The 17986-nt window shown below is 38.9% G+C and overlaps 1 protein-coding gene across 7 annotated transcripts in view; it reads right to left on the reverse strand.

Annotated features, from left to right (window-relative positions):
• The window catches only part of Slc4a7 (solute carrier family 4 member 7), a 91877-nt gene that overhangs the window by 48374 nt on the left and 25517 nt on the right, over positions 1-17986 (reverse strand). For 5 of the 7 annotated variants that reach the window (XM_052734087.1, XM_052734085.1, XM_052734081.1 and 2 more), the window contains exons 2-6: positions 16854-16935; positions 11844-11990; positions 5135-5273; positions 4283-4443; positions 1814-2002 (exon numbers count right to left, since the gene is read on the reverse strand). In XM_052734087.1, the coding sequence (XP_052590047.1) occupies positions 1814-2002; positions 4283-4443; positions 5135-5273; positions 11844-11990; positions 16854-16935 (718 nt within the window). The remainder of the gene's footprint in view (positions 1-1813; positions 2003-4282; positions 4444-5134; positions 5274-11843; positions 11991-16853; positions 16936-17986) is intronic. The other 2 variants (XM_052734082.1, XM_052734084.1) reach the window with 1 other exon arrangement.

Here is a 17986-nt window from a genome sequence, read left to right on the forward strand (position 1 = left end):
ATAACAGAAATAAAGAATGTCATAAACTCATTATTTGTATGGTAACTAAAATAAATGAATAGAAACAACTGTTAATACATAAACAATAATCACTTAGCTTTTAAAGAGCTACATGCACAAAGTTTATTACATTATAATTATAATGTAACAAAATTAACGTGATAAAAACTGCATTCAAAAGAAAATAGCCATTGTCTCATGATGAAAAGAAATTAAACTACAAAGAGAATAAAAGGGGAATAAAAGTTTAATAGAGTCCTTGAGATAAATAAATTTACTTCACCACAGTGGAGAATATATAATAAATGAAAAATAAAAGCAGGAACTATGCCATGTACAACTTGTTTCTAAATTAAACTTAGATCCCTTAAATGTACCACATCATAATTTTAAACAGATTAAAAGACTCCTTAATGATCAAATAAAATATCTTAGACTGAGCTACAAGCAAGGGCTGCTGTCAACTTCTGTTACGTTAAGGCCTTACACATATGGCTGATGACTTAGACAACCACTTAAGAGCCATTCAGGGACAGAAAAAGAGCAGAGCAGAAAGCTACTGTGTCCCATAACCCATTTGTCCCAACTTGCAATCCTCTTAGGCTTCTTGTAATGACACAATTAGAGGCAGTGATGACCCTCATAAGTTTCTGCATCTGGCCTTTTTAGGTTCTGTTATCACAGTTCTGTTTTAATAGTCAAGTGAGAACCATACTGGTGTGTTCCTGCTTTGGAAAGAAGATAATAAGGAAAAGGTGGATGGATGTTCAATGTGCATTAGTTTTAAGAAACTGACACAGCTAACTGGCTATTTAAGGTTGGAGAGGAAGGGAGAAATGGCTTAGTAGTTAAGAGACCTGCTCCACAGGAACTGGATTTGCTTCTGGCACCCCATGGTAACTCAAAACCATCCTTAACTCCAGTTCCAGGGGACCCAATGCCCTCTTCTGACCTCCTCAGGCACCAGGCACTCATATGGTGCGCATACATATATGCAGGCAAAACATATGCACACATAATACAAAAGTAAAATTTGAAAAACAAAAACACTGTCTCCTCAAGTCCTACATAACGTGCCACCATCCTCTGAAAGGAAGGATAGAAATGGGTCTGGGCACCTGGGTTTGCCTTTCTCAATGGATTGAAAGACATCAACTTGTCTGCCATGCATGTAAGATAGCCCTATCATGAAACCTTCCAGAAAGTATATAAATATCTGAAACCAGCTCCCAAAACACTTGTTTATGATCAGCACTTTTAGCATATTTAGGAGGGAAAAAAAATCAGGAAAAAATCTGATACAGTCATAAAATTCAAACTTAGTATTTAGAATTAAAAACATTGAAGTCACAGATCATAATTTATGCCTCTTAAATAATTTACACAAGAAACCCCAAATCAAAACAAAAGCAGATGACTTAGGGTAAGGGATAGTGACTGTACTTATAGATTGCTTAAGGAAAATTTATGACATTTTAGTAACAGTGAATGCTTTTTCTTCATTCAAGTGATTTCCATCTTACACTGGTCTTGTTGGTACAGGCCTATAATTCTAGCACTTGGGAAGTTAAAGAAGAAAAATGCAAGCTCAAGGCCAGCAAAGGCTACACAGGTCAGCCTGTGATAGATAATGAGACTGTCTCAAAGAAACAAAAACAAGCAAAGGAAAAGAAACACTTTAGAAATGGTAACTTTGAATGAATGAAAAAGGTAACTGGAAATACCACCTTTCTTGCAACATATATTAATTACAACATACTGGAATGCCATTAGAGAAATGTTAGCAAAAACTGGACACCACAACTTATCTCACCATTCCTTTCAAGCAAGTGAGGGTCAGAATGTTTCTTGCCTATATCTGCAAAAGATCGAACCAAGGGAATCCGACTGGTGAATCTTTTCTCATTTTGATGATGATGTCTCTTCAGGAGAGCTTCTCTCACATTCTCCCTTATGGAGTCATCTAACTGGCCAGAAGCAATCATGTTGTCTAACACCATATCTATTCAATGAAAAAAAATTAGAGTTATTTTTACTATATAAACACTATGTAAGCATATGCATAAAGACAAATATGAACATTATCCATCCAACAAAAAATAACTAATGAGACCCTTATTTTACTAGTAGTATATTTTAAAGAGGTTGCTTTCCTATATAGACATGGTTAATTTAGTCAATAAATGAAAGAGAAGTAGTTAATTCTCTTTAACTAAATATTCAATGGCATGGGCTTCCAAAGACTTCTTCCAACTGCTGTGCCGTGCTAGGAGCAGAGCAGTCAAGAAATAGTAGCTCTTACTCTGCTGGAGGTACAGAACCAATGAAGCAGATTAAAAATCCCAGACAAAGTAAATTCTGTCAAGAAACAAAAGGAATGGAAGAATGAAAGGACTAATGCCAGTGCTGTTCTGTGCACTACTGTGCATATTTTCAATGTACAAAAAAAATGTACAAAGTTTCAAAAATATATGCATTTATTTTACAAATCTATGTCTATTGCTGACATGCACCATGTGCCTGCAGGAGCCTGTAGAAATTAGAAAAGGCATCAGATTCCCTAGGAACTAGAGTTACAGACAGTTGTGAGCTGCCATGTGAGTACTGGAAATCAAGCTCAAGTCCTCTGCAAGAACAACGAATGACCTTAACCACTGAGCCATCTCTCCAGCCCATGTATAGATTTTTAAGTAATAGCACTAAGAAGAGTCTGGTGGGGTGGCTTTCTTCGTTGTTTTTTCTTTCTGATAGTGATGGAACCCTTACACATGCTAAACAAATGCTCTACCACTGAATTAAATCCCCAGCCCTGTTAGAGATCATTTTAAGTCAAATCTTCAAAACTATGATAAAATTATCCTAAAAGAAAAATGGAAAAACCAACCTAGCAGGTAATTCTTAACACTAGCATAATCACGTTCATCACATGCTTGACTGTACTCTCTCAAGGCACCACATGCTATGCTCTGGTGGATGGCAGCACCAACTGAACTCAGTGGGCCATAACAAGATGGAAGCATGAGGGGGTGTGTTGGGGGACTGAGAAGCCGTGACTGGGAAGATAGGGTGTAGAAATTATCAAGATACACTATAGGTATGAAGCTGTTTAAGAATAAGCAACACATTCTTTTTTAAAAGGAAAAGCTCTATTTGTGACAACCACAAAACGACAAGTGGGACTCACTGTCCACACTCACTATTCCTAACTCTAACTCAGTTTTTCAGTCGTTCATACAAGAATGGGACTTGACAATTTAAAGATCTGCAGCACAGAGTCAAATCTAACAATCAGGTAAAATTCAAATTATTTATAGTCCAAGAATTACAGTTAAGTTTATGGATTTCTTAACAAATAAAAATACTTGATTGGTTTTTCTGGGGAGCAATCTTCAGTGATTACACAGTATTACACTTATCTAAAACACACACGACTTTGGTGTTGAGCAACTGTAGACCAAAGCTGTCAAATAATCACAACTCTCTCTTTCCACTTTTCCACTCTCCCTCCTTATAATCCTCAAACCTGTCTTTTGTTTGTTTGTTTGTTTCTACTGCTATATCTAACGCCAGCCTTACTAATTTATGCAACTCCAAGGAAATAGCTGGAGGTCTCGTTTCTATCACCATCCCAGTTCAGTCACCCTGTATTTTTTTAGCAGGATAATCTTCTGAAAGCATATGTCAGGATCATTCCTTTCCCAACTTAATCACCAAAACTGCCCCAATGTTCATTATATAAAATCAGTGTTTCAGCCCAGTAATTCAAGGGTGGCCATAATCTATCCCTTTTTTTGGGCAAGGGGACAAACGAGTCTAGGGCCTCACACGTTAGCTCAGCACTGTACACACTAAGCTATACTCTCTGCCCTCTATCTTTATTCAAGAAATGTACACCTACTTGGAGAGCTAGCTGACCTTCCCAAGTCCCACTGTCTACACTTTACTGGAACTTCTTCTTGCCCACGCTCCTCCATAAACACTGTCTTTTCTCTTATATACCTGCTCCTTATGCCCAGGTGCTCTGATTCGAGAGCTGTATATTTAATGTTCTCACTGGACCTTCACCATGAAAGACTTTCCTTTGAACTCCCAGAGGGCAGACCACATATGTGCTGATGACAGTGGTCATACTTCTAATTTAACCTGTTAGTCTCTACACAAACCTACACTGATTGCCCCTGCAAAGAGTAGACGTTCCATATACAGTTGTTAAAGGAGTATCTTAAAATCACACCTTATTCTTTATTATCTAATACATAAAAAAGTCAGTTTACTATATAACCTGCTATTTCATCGAGAGTACTTGCTCTCATATCCAGCATGACTGTTCCATTTAGGATGCAACTCCTCAATTCAAAGAGACTGTGCAAGGAGAGAGTTGCCACATAGGGTTTACTCCATCGGTCACCACCGTCTTCAACATCCTCTTCAAATTTCAACCACCTAAATGAATAATATAGTAAAATTAAAAAAACAATGGACATTCCATTGTTTATTTTAATGCCATAAACATAAACTTAAACTTGATTTTTAAAAAGAAACAAGAAATCACTACTGGAACAAAATACTACCTCAAATACATTTCCACAAAATAGGCCAATAGTTTTCACTGTTGGCAGTCATCAAAACCTGACACCTACATCACATGATAAGTTCGCAGTTTAACAATAAGTAAATAGGTCATCATAGTTTGTTCCATTGTATGATAAATGAAATTTATATTTAAAATAATAATAATAATAAGCCCACAAAACCAAAACGGCAGCATTTCACAATGTAAGATTTTTAACTTCAAATTTGTTCAAAGACATCTGAATACCAACCATACAAACCATTTTATAACATTGAATGAATGCATTCAAGGAAATAAATTGAGAGCAGAGAACAAAAGAAAATTTCCAAGCATTAACAAGGAAATCCTACAATTTAAAGCACCAGAAAGGTGGTTCATTCTTATAATCCCAGCAAGAAATAGGTAGAAACAGGAGGATTGCTGCAAGTTTGTGACCAGCCTGGGCTACATCCTAAATTCCAGACCAGCCAGGGTTATAAAACAAGACCCTACCCTCAATAAATAAATAAATAAACAAATCAACTGTAACTTGTAATTCCAATTCATAAAATGGAGAATGACCTGGCCGTCTCCTTCCACTCATACTCTTCTCCATCTCTGTAACAGAGTTCATCCATCTCTGTGAAAAGGTCATGGGGAATATGCTCCTCATCATCATCTTCAGTCCCAAGGATGAACTGCACCCTCTGCGACGGTGTGTCTTAACAAAACAACAGTACATACATACATTTAAGGGTAAGCTTTGAAACTGAAACACTTCTGTTATGTAAAACAGATTTTGGTATGGTGTGGTGTAGTGGCTCACAAGTACAATTCTAGTCCTCAGAGGACTGAGGCAAGAAGATCACTTCAAGTTCCAGGCCAGCCTGGTCTATACAGTAAGTTCCAGACAAGCCAGGATTGTACAAATCTTACTTCCAAAATCCAAAATATACATAGCATATACATTCAAGTCATATATGCGTAGATGGAAGTATTAGATAAAATAGTTAAGATAGCTAAGTTTATGAATTAAGAGAAAAGGAAGCCTTCAAGTTGTAGAAACAGATGTGAAACTTCAAGTTGTCAATATGTGCAGGCCAGCTTTCCTGCTATTCTCGAGAAATACAACTGTTTGCTGGGGTTTATGTCAGAACCACTGCAGGAGACATACTAACAAAATAGACACTACCTCTTTTAGTAGAAAACCTTAAGGATTTTAATTAAAAACAAAATCCACCCTGTATTACATGAGAAGTGAGTTCACACTAAAATTGACACCCATATAAGCAATCCTCCAGGCCCCTATGGATGCAATGAACAGAATATTTGAAGAGGACAATTAGAGATGTGCAAAGAAATGGCAAACACAAGGAAATGACACAGAATGAGAAATGAAGAAAACAGAAAATTAAGTGATATGGAGACCAAAGGAGGAAGGTCCAACAGGAACCCTCCAGAAAGACGAAAGTGTAAGAACTGGGAGAGTTGATATACAAAACATGTGAAGTTTCCACAGATGTTGTGCTGAATGAATGCCTAGAGGCCAAAGCAATATTACTGTGCTCAACTACTCCTGCATTCAGGACTTGCATGATTTTTATTGGATTTATTACTAAAGAACTTCTTTTAGTGTTATTCACTGCTACTAGTGAGGAAAGGTTGATTTTTCTACTGTGAGTGAGTCACGTAGTCCCATAGTTTGCGGACTGTTCAGGTTTACTACCTCACAGCCCCACATCTGCAGAGAGACTTCTTCCTTCATAGCAATGCATACATGTCATGTGTGCTTGCTCCCCCCCCCTACACACACACACTGGTTAGGTGTTGCAGGACAATGCTGATAAAGGTAATAAGATAGGGTACTTCAGCCTTCATCTGAGTCACTAAAGCCTCTCCAGACATGTGGCCAAGGACAGTTATGAATGTGCTCCCCCGCAAAAAAAAAAAAAAAAAAAAAAAAAAAAACAACTGTAAACTTACTTAAAACATCGACATTACTTGTTTTTAAACACAACTGTGTAGTTCTTAAACATGAGGTTTGTAGATCACAATGTGTGTTGCAAAGGTAAAACATGGACACAGGGACTGCGGGAAGCTCAGCCATACGAGTACTTGCTCTGCAAGTATGAGGACCTCAAATCAAATTCTGAGTGCCTACATAAAAAGCCAGGCACAGTCATGCATGCCTATAACCCCAGCACTGGGAAAGAGAAGGGACAGTCCTGAGAGCTGAGAGAACCTGCCTTGGAGCAATAAAGCAGAGAGAGACGAAAACATGAAGTCACAGAGATCCACTTGCCTCTGTCTCCCAGGACTGGGAATAAAAGGCATGCATCACCATGCCCAGTGGTTTATTTTTTAATTATGTGTATATATGTGCCTGTGTGGAGTTTGTATGCATGTATATAGTGCCTGCAGAGGCCAGAAAAAGTTGTCGGATCCTTTGTAGCTGGATTTACAGGTAGTACAGGCAGTTGTGAGCTGACTGAGACGGGTGCTTGCCGGGGCCCAGTGCTGGGGTCCAGTCCTGACCTACTGAAGAGTCCCTTGAAGGGGGAAGTGAGGAATTGAGAAATGCTAGATAGGAAATATAGAAGTAGATGAAGAAAAAAGATATGGAGTCACAGGATAACTTCAGGAGGGACCTGGGTCAATACCCAATAGCCTCAAGTTTATTTCTAATGGGCTTTTTTTATACACTAGCAAGGAGAGAGGCAAAAGACCTCCCTCCCCCTTTCAAGATCAAAGTACAAACAAGTGTAGACCCTTCAAAACACCTGGTAACCAGGCCCCCATAGCAAAGTATCTTGTGATTTGGCCTTTAAATATAAAACACCTGATAACCACGCCTTTGCACCCTACTATGCAGCCTTGGAGAGCAACATAAACTCTGACTCTCTGATCTTGAGTCAAACCACAAGTTGGAATCTTTATGAACTCCCACAGGTGTTGGGAACTAAACGCATGTCCTCTGAAAGAGCAGCAAGCTCTCTTCATGAGCCACCCCTCCATTTCTAGTTTTGTTCCTTTCTTTGAGCTTATTATGTTTTACATTTTCCTTTACTCTCTTAAGTTAGAACATGGTATCACTGACTCCTATTCCTTCTTTCTAACATACAAGCATCCAAGAGCCTAAGTCTCTAAGCATTGCATTAAGTGCACCTGACGATTTAATTTTTAAAAATAAAAGTACTATATGACCAGGAATACCACTCCTGGGCATATACCCAAAGGTCTCTCTACCCTGCTAGAGAGATGTTTGCTATCTTTGTTCATTGTTGATCTAGTCACAATAATTAGGAAATGGAAATGAACCTAGATGTCTATCAACAGATGAACGGGCAAAGAAAATATGATACATATATGTGACAGAATATTACTCAGCTATAAAGAAAAAATTATGAAATTTTCAGTAAAAGGATGGAACTGCAAAATATTATATTAAGCAAGGTCACCCAGATCGAAAAACAAATACCACATATTCTCTCTTATGTGTGAAGGCCACTGTGGTAGAGGGGAGGGAAGGTAGATTAAGAGAGAGGGGATACCATAATATAGACAAAACGGGAGTTGAGAGGAAGACTATTGGAGGTGGGAGGTTCAAGCAGGGAGTCAGGTTGGGTATGAGGAAACCACGGGGTTAGGGAAGGGTCAACTACAATGAACAGAGTATGAAAAAGCTATATGGAAACCTATGATCTTGCAACCCAAGTAAAAAATACAGTAAGAGGATACAAGAGAATGCATTGCTATAAAAGAACAGGGGACAAACAGCTTGGATGGAGGCAGTGGGATGAGCGAAAAGGCAGGATAGGGAGTGAGCTAACCAAAACTAAGGATGTATGAGGAAGTCTTAAGAAAACACCTAGTTTATAAGCTAATTAAAATAAATATATATTTTCAATAAGCTTCAACAGACATTCCTTGCATGAGAGGACAATTCTGTTCCCAGAAGACATGAGTTATAAAATGAAAATCTCGGCATCAGGCATAGTTATCTCCCTCCAAGTTATTGGTTAGGAAGTTCCAGGGGTACCCAAACAACATAGGCTACTGCAACTGCTCTTGGCTGCCCACCATAACTAGAACATAAGATCTTATCACTGAAAACACCACAATCTTTGGTTATGGGACATAGAGAAGTCAGTTTTGAACTGACCCGGAAACTCTCTCTGCTGGCTAGCTTGCCCATATTGGACTCTGAATGCTGTATAACGATCTACCAGGAAAGACAGACTCACTAGTGCAACAGTGGCATGACTAACGTGGGTTATGTAGGGGTAAGTGAATGTGTGTTATTGGTAGTAGCACAGCCATGTCAACAGCCCCAATGCCTCAGCCCCATGCAAGTGGCAAAGCCTCCCCAGGGTAAGGCTCAGAGCAATGGCAAAACCTTCACTGGGTCTGAGTGCAAATGTTGACAGTATACGCAGAAAATATCCACTGCAGCTTTGTGCACGCTCCAGATGTTCTGATCAAAACCTGCTCCCCTACAAGAGACTGCAGCTACCCAGCTTAGCTAAACATGCCTTCCTGTTCCGTTGTATGCAATAATCTTGCTTCCTTGTTCAGCTCTATGCATTAATCCTGCCTCCTTGTCCACCTGTATAGAATAAACACACTGGGCTTCTCAGATGCTGCAGCTTCTCCATCAGGGAGCCAAGTCCACCTGAGCTCAGCTTTTCTGTGCCCATGCATTGGTCTTTTCTTCATTTCCTTATCACCTTAGTCAGGTTCACAATTGATCTTTTCTAAATCCAGTATTCATTTGCCCTACTTTTATGGAATAGATTCCATTTTATAGACTGTATTTTATAGAATAAATGTACTTATTTTCTGAGTGACTATGTGCAGATGGATGTACCATGGCAAAAACATGAAGTTGTCAAGAGGACAACTTGCAGGTGCCTATAGCAGTACTTTTTCATCGGGACAGTCAACTCACAAATAATGGCATGGAGACTTAGTATTAATTATGAAAGTTTGGCCTTAGCTTAAGCTTGTTCTCAATTAGCACTTATAACTTAAACTAACCCATTTATATTAATCTACATTCTGCCATGTGGCATTACCTCATCTCCATAATGCTCATCCTGGTTCCTCTGAGTCTGGCTGGTGAGTCCGTCTTACTTCTTCCCAGAGTTCTCTCTCTGCCTGGAAGTCCCGCCTATACCTCCTGCCTAGCTATGACCGTTCAGCTTTTAATTAACACTGGTCACAGCAATACATCTTCACACATTGTGCAAATATCCCACAACAGGTGTCAGTTCTCTCCCTCTATCATGTGGGTTCTGGCAATCAAACTCAAGTCATCAGGCTTGGTGCCAACCATCTTAACGCACCTGAGCCATCTTGCCAACCCTCATTCAATCATTGCTAGCAACATGATCTCTGTCCAGTATATAACCGTTTAATATTATTAGGTCACCAATTTCTCTTAGTAAAAGCTCAAGAAATTCCTATCAATTAGCCTCTCTGAGCCAAAGCTTAGGCAACTTTCCTATGAAATGAAAATAATAATATCTATCTTTTAAAACTATTGAAAGAGCTGGGAATGTAGCTTAGTGGCAGCATGCTTGCCTGGCATGTGTCAAGCATTAGTGGGTTCAATTCCTAGAAACAAACAAACAAACAAAAGGAGTTGGGGGGGTGGGGAAGATACCTGAGATTAAAGAGCACATAGCAGACTTTGGTGTTGGCACACAATATTTAGCAGGCTGTCAGTATTGGCTTCATGATCATATATACAGCAGGTTTCCATCCATACTTCTTCACACTTTAGCATAGCACACAAGAACCTAAAGTTCAAGACAGGTGTAGCTGGGACACAGCTGTAATCCCAAACCCCAGGAGGACTGGCACAAGCTAAAGGACAGCCTGATTTGTAGTGAGCCCCAGGCCAGCCTGAGCTTCAGAGAAAACCCTACAGTTCATGCAGCTTTCTCAGAAAGCACTCACTAAGATACCAGTGATGTCACACATGTCATCTAAGTCTTCCTCAGGATACACTGAATCTCAGGACCACCTAATTGTCTATCTTTATACAGTAGAAATATATAGTTTTCTCTGTCCTCTGCCCATATTCAGAAAACCTTTTGTTTTCTGAATTCCATTGGCACTCTGCTTTTAAATAAAATAAAAACCTGACCTTCTAAAGCCAGATGTGGTAATACATGCTTTTAATCTCAGTTCTTGGGAGGCAGAGACAGGAAAATTTCTATAAATTCAAGGTCAACTTGATCTACATACATAATGAGTTCCAGAACAGTCAGGACTACATAGAGAGACCCTGTCTCAAAAAAACAAAACAAAACAAACAAAAATAAAGAAGGATGGAAGGGAGGGAGGAAAGAAACTCTTGTCTTTCTAAACAGGCAATACTGACAAATCAGACCACTATTTCTTCCTTAGGTAACCAGGTAATCAAGGGATTAAAATCTTCTAGCCAAAAATATAGCTTAAAAAGAAACAAGAAATCCAGGTATGGTGACAGACACCTGTAGTCTCAGCACTGAGAGCCAGAAGGAGAAAGACAGCTGTAAGTTCAAAGCCACCCTGGTCTACAAAGTAAGTTCCAGGCCCAATAGGGCCACACAGTGAAACCCTATCTCAAAAGAACAGAAGTGTCAAAGTAAAAAGTGCAGTGCTCTCCAGAAGCTTTAGTACTGCAGATGTTTGCTTCACGTACAGTCAGGTAGTGAAGTATATAAACAACACTAATTTGAAAGCTAAATGACAAGAACCGGTGTTTACAATTCAAAGTCTTAAATAAAAAGAAAACAAGGGTCCCACTACCACCAAGACCATGTATATCAATGAAGCCTTAAGCTACTAGCCAATACTCTTCTTATAAAGAAAAAAGTCCTATGGGATGAGGAAATAGTTCAGTGGTAGTATGCTTACCTAACATGCAAGAAGCCCTGGATTTAATTCTCCAGCAGGCAGAAAGAAGGAATGGAAGAGCAAAAGGGAACAAAAGGGACAGGGAAGGGACAGGAAGAGATGAAATGAAGGGAAGAGAAGAGACAAAGAGATGAGAGAAAAAAACCTTGGTGTCACACACACCAAGTGTGCCTGCATTCAGGAGACTAATGAATCTGAGGCCAGCTGGGCTGCTCCGAGATGCCTTACCGCAAAAGACAAAACAAAAAACGTCCCACTTTTATTGGCCTCCTCCCAATGTGCCCAAATTGTTGTAGATACATAGTTAAGAAAGGAATGAAGTGAAAGACATGATACTTCTTAGAAAAAAAGTTTAAGCCATCAGTGGAGGGCAACTTCTTCCTACCATAAGAAGGAGACTCCCGTCCATCTTCTTTATCTGAGTCTTTGTCCTTCTTTCTCCGGTGGTGATGTTTGTGCCCTCGATGCTTATGACGCCGACGACCCTCTTTACTAAATGGCACGTGAACACCAACATATACAGCTCGGTGGCCTATCAAAAGTTTTAAAAGTGTATTACTGGTTTTCCCAAAGTACAAGTATGAAATTCAAGAAAGCACATCACACTTTAGAAACAAAGAATTGCATGTAAGCTCATGATGTCAACAATGGTGGTCTTCAATGATATATTTTAAAGTACTATGTTACAGTAGAGCTCTGCACTACTAACTGATAATTAAACTAAACCGAAAATTAACTAGCCACATAGATTACTGGTGTAAGTATCAGTTTGTCATCTAAGGACAATCAAGAAAAGCTAGATATACCACACAATATAGAGATAAATTTATTCTACCTTAAAAAAGAGTGGTAACATATGTACCTACAGTCCCAGAACTCAGGAAGTTAAGGCAAGAAGATTTAGATTTCATGGTAAACCTGGGCTTTAAAGACATAAGAAGCAGACAAACAAAAACAATTATATACTTACAAAAAAATATAAACAAAAATATGTTAAGTGTTTATGTATACACACATAAACACACATATACACATCTATTCTACCTATATTCATGGCCAATTCAAGTTAACAGATATTCTTAATATATACCTTAAGGGTTATAAAGTATCTCATATATCATAATATACTAACATTTAAGTAAATGTTTATCATTTTTCATTGTTTCAAAGACTTTTTTAATTTGAATCAGAACAAAGTTCAAACATAAAGAATTTTAAGACATCAATTAATGTTGGAAAGATGGTTCAGTGGTCAGGAGTACTTGTTTCTCTTCCAGAGTTTCCAGGTTTATTCCCAGCACCTACATGGCAGCTCACAACTATCTGTAACTCCAGTTCCAGGGGATTCAAAACCTCTTCTGACTTCTGTAGGTACCAGTATGCACATGATGCATACACATACATAAAGGCAAAACACATAAAGAACTAAATATATCTTCAAAATATATACAGAACAGCAGACAAAATTTTATTAACACCATTACTGTATGCTTTTTGAGTAAGAAAAGCTACTATTGGGAAAATATTATCCTTTGTATTCTAATCCCCCAAAGAAGCACAAAAGGTAAGTCTCTATTTTGATCACTCAATAAAATGGACTAGTGACACACAGCTAACAACACTGTGTCCACTACTAAGGCAACAACCACCTTCTTCAAATAGTTTAGACAGTTCACTATTGAAGTTGTATTGTTTTGTTGAATACAAAAAGATGTGACTACAAACTCAAAAAATAGGCAATTATGGGGGAGAAAAACCTCTTGACATAGAGTTGCTTTTTGCCTTTATATATAAAATAAAGAAATAATATGCTGAAATATTAGGCTAGTAATACTCTTTTCATAAAAAATTTCCTAACATGGCCAGGAAATAAATACTTCAAGAAACTCTTTATTCTTAGATGAAATTTTCTGTTCTCATTTTAGCTTTTGAGACAGGGTCTTGCTAGATAGCACTACACCCAGAATCCTCCTGTCTTGGCCTGTAAATGGGAACTACAGGAATGTAACACCACCCTGGCCTCTTAGATGAGATTTAAAAGTGCACTTGACCCTTATCAACTACATTTGATTCTCATCATGTCTATTCCATACTTGCAAATCTGATGGCTCAGTAAAATTGTTTTAATTTCCAAACTAATACTGTTGTCATGTGTCAGCTGTCAAAATATTAGTGTCAATTAAGTAAATATAGCCTGGTGGCACAGCCCATCATCCCAGCACTAGGGAGGTTGAAGTTGAACTGTAAATTCAAGGACGGCCTGGTACATTAGCTATTTTTCTCACGTTACCTTTCTGGATGCTGAGATCAAACAAGGAGAATTTATTTCACTTAGTTTGAGGGGCTATGTAAGTCCATCAAATTCAGTAACACATGACAGTAGACACACCAGGCTCTTGCTCATATCTTGACAGATCAGGAAGCAAACAAAAGCCTAGCACTCAGGAGGCAGAGGCAAAAAATTCAGGATAAAATGCAGAGGGGAATTCAAAAACTCTGCTAGTTAGTGTTCTCCTTCTTCCTTTCCACCCCAGTGTCTTTCTTCTTCTTCCCTTTCTTCCAGGCTGGGATCCCAGGCCATGAAATAGTCTTACTCACATTAGAGATAGGGTTTCTGTCCTCTGTTTAAACTCTCTAGAAATACCCTCACAGACATGCCCACAGTGTGGAGCCTCCGTCATTCTAAATCTACTCAAGTTGACAATGAAGGCTAACCATCAGACCTGGGCTATATAGTGAGTTCCTGAGCAGACTGAGCTACACAGCAAGGCCTTGTCTCAAAAAAAAAAAAAAAAAAAAAAATTAAGTAACTGAACAACTTAAAAAAAATAACCAGACTTCTAGAAACACACTGAACTTATTTGTTAAAATATCTCCTAGTACCTAAGCATTCTGCCTAGCACACTAAGAACTTGACACATCTCTAAAGAAATTAACTCAATTATCAGAAAAACTATACTAGAAATTACAGATTTAAAATTTAATTACTCAACATTTCTTCATGGATGACAAGTATGTTTTGGAACGAAAACTGAGTTTATAGTAAACAGTGAACTGAATACATTTAAATGGCTTACTGTACTTATGTGAATTATATCTCACTAAAGTAAAACCTGTAAGTAAACCCAGTGATTTTACAATTTTATTTTAGTGAAATTGAAACTGGGGAGTCAATTCCCATCACTATGTACTAAGATTACAATCCCATGGGCCCAGCTGGCACTTGGCACACCAAGCCAATATACCAAGATAAAAATAAATTCTATGAGTTAATAGAAAGGCTAGAAAAAGTAAGAATATACTAAAATTCAAGGATCGGAAGACAGTCTGTTTCTTCTGCTTTTGCCTTTGGTATCCTCTGTTATAATATATTACACAGGTATTCTTAAATTTTTAAGTCATTTTTAGTCAGGCGTCTTACTCATGCAAACATAAGCCTAGCACTCAGGAGGCAGAGGCAGAAAACTCAGGATAAAATGCAGAGGACTCCATTTCTCTCTCTCTCTCTCTCTCTCTCTCTCTCTCTCTCTCTCTCTCTCTCTCTCTCAGGATAAAATGCAGAGGACTCCATTTCTCTCTCTCTCTCTCTCTCTCTCTCTCTCTCTCTCTCTCTCTCTCTCTCTCTCTCTCTCTTGATTTTTTTGAGACAAGGTTTTTCTGTGTAGCTTTGCACCTTTCCTGGAATTCACTCTGTAGCCCAGGCTAGCCTCGAACTCACAGACATCCGCCTGCCTCTGCCTCCCAAGTGCTGGGATTAAAGGCATCTGCCACCACTGCCTGGCCTCCATCTCTTTTTTAACAGCAACAGATTAAGAGTCTGATGTAGGACTGGCAAATTTTTTTTATTTTATAATTAATTTAATTTTACATATGAGCCATGGATTCCCATGTCCTCCCTCCTCCTGCCACCACCACCCCCTGCTCTTCCCCCATTCCCACCTCCCCCAAGGCAAGGTCTCCCCTGGGGATTCAGCTCAGCCTGGTAGATTCAGTTGAGGCAGGTCCAGTCCCCTCCTCCCTTCACCTAGGCTGAGTAAAGTGTCCCAGCATAGGCCCTAGGTTTCAAAAAGCCAGCTCATGCACTAAGGACATGTCCTGGTCCCACTGCCTGGGGGCCTCCTACATAGTTCAAGCTAACCACTTATCCAGAGGGCCTGATCCAGTTCCATGGGGGTTCCTCAGCTATTGGTTCATAGTTCATGTATTTCCACTAGTTTGGCTATTTGTCCCTGTGCTTTTTCCAATCATGGTCTCAATATCTCTTGCTCATAGAATCCCTCCTCTCTCTCGCTGATTGGACTCCTGGAGCTCCACCTGGGGCCTGGCCGTGGCTCTCTGTATCTGCTTCCATCAGGACTGGCAAATTTTAACATAAAAAGTCCCTAAAGTGTCTACGAAAACTTTGCCATGAACACCAGTTTAGCCAAATGTTCCACATTAACTCAACAATAACACATGGTCTCACATCCACAGACATGTTGCACAGAGATGGGTATTACTGCAAACTGAGGGCCACTGTACAAAGCCCAAACCCACTCACTCCTCCTCCACTGTCACTGTCATGAAAACTAGGTCAGAATGAGAAACTCATACAGATGAAAGGAGACTAGGGAGACATAACTAAAGGTGCTACAGACTTTACACTGTGTCAACCGGGTCCTTGGAACAGAAAAGGCCATTAGTAGGAAACTAGTGAATTCCAAATAAAAGCTGTAGCTTAGGAAACTGTAAGTAAACCATTTTCTAGTTCTCCAGTGTTAACTTCTGTATTTTCACAAATGGTATGAATTCAAAATTAATATTCTTAACATTAGATGAACCTGTGTAAGGTGCACACAAAAATGTGCTGTACTATGTATGCTGACATTCTATAACTCCAAAACTATTTCCAAAAAAAAGGAAGAAAAGGAACTATTTAATAAGATTTCTTCCCATTTAGGGAGGACAAAGAGCTCATTTGTTGCACAATTCTAAGTGGTGGTTACTGTAGCACCAATGAAATGAGCAACTGATGACAACTAGTGACACTGTGGCTTAAACTCCAGTACTCCGGCCAGTCTACCCAACGTGTGAGAAATGAGCACAGTTTGTAATCATTGCCTCTCGTTTTCCCAAGTAATGGCAACTATCAATGAGGTGGGAAAGGCTTTATGAAATCTATCTATGCCAATAATTCAACAAAGAATAAATGATCAGGAGATAGTCTGCCCAGAGATAAGAATATCTTCTACACTATTATTCATTGCACTACACTAGAAAAGCATTCAGTCTTCTAAACAAATACTGACCCCACAGCAACGTTTCCAGAAGCAGTAAGTAAAACTTAAGAAAACACTGACAGCATCAGTTGCTCACTTCCCTGCTAAGCATAAGAAATTATTTTAAATGAACTTACTTTCTAGTTCTTCTTTTTCAAACTTGGTGTTCACAGTTGAGCTAGTTTTGCCAAGATCTACAATGGCTTCCTCATCAGGACCCTAGAAACAAGACATTCTGCTTTACTATAAACCAATGCACATATTTCAAATAACCAAAAGCAGATACCTTCTCACAAAATAATGTTCTGAGAGCAACTGCATCTTTTTAAAAGTGTTTATAAGAACTTTTTAAATCCACAATTATGCCAGGCGTCAGTGGCACATACCTTTAATTCCAGCACTGAGGAGGCAGAGCCAGGTGGATCTCTGTGAGTTTGAGGCCAGCCTGGTCTACAGAGCAAGTTCCAGGGCAGGCACCAAAACTACAGAGAGAAACCCTGTCTTGAAAAACCAAAAGTTAAGAATGAAATCAGCAAAGGGCTGTAAACTATTTAAAAAAAAAAAAAATACTACATTTATCCCCAATAAAACACACCCAAGGCCAAAGGTGGGGTGGGGGGTGGTAATTGATCTTATGTGAAAGGAATGCTGTCTTAAGTGTCAGAGTGGAATGCTTGTTTTGACATTTGCTCCAAAATCATAAAGGAAAACAACCATTGCCATGGATTACAGATAAACACAACACTGTCTAAAATAAGTGGTGAGCTCAATGTGTAGTACCATTTTTACTTGTAAGTTAACAAACAGCAAAAATTAGAATGGTTCATTTCCCCACAAAGGAAAAGCCAAAATTGTAACCTCTAGGGAAATTCTGGCTTATGATGTGAACACTCAACCTTAATCAAGTCTAAGTTTCAAGCTGCTCCCTTCCCCAGCTCTACAAAAATATATTCTGTAAACACTTGTATTACAAAATAGTTGGTACCATTTTAAAAGAAGCTTGTAGCTTATACTTCCTTTCTCAAGTCCTAACAACTTTAGAAGAACGTTGTGATCACCATCATCTCCACAGTATAAATGTATTTGCTCTGTCAACACATGCAAACAGGTAACACACTCATCTCTCAAAGTCTGGTTCTGGGTTTGAGCATAACCACATTTGACTCTCTGGACCCTGCATAGGCTGTTGTGCCAGGAAAGATTTGCACAACTTTAGCAGTGCTGGCCTGCGGTGTAAGGCTTTTCCATATACTCACAATAAATTAACAAG

Source organism: Peromyscus californicus, unplaced genomic scaffold (assembly GCF_007827085.1).
Source record: "Peromyscus californicus insignis strain IS unplaced genomic scaffold, ASM782708v3 Scaffold_12__1_contigs__length_115047231, whole genome shotgun sequence".
NCBI lineage: Eukaryota > Metazoa > Chordata > Mammalia > Rodentia > Cricetidae > Peromyscus > Peromyscus californicus.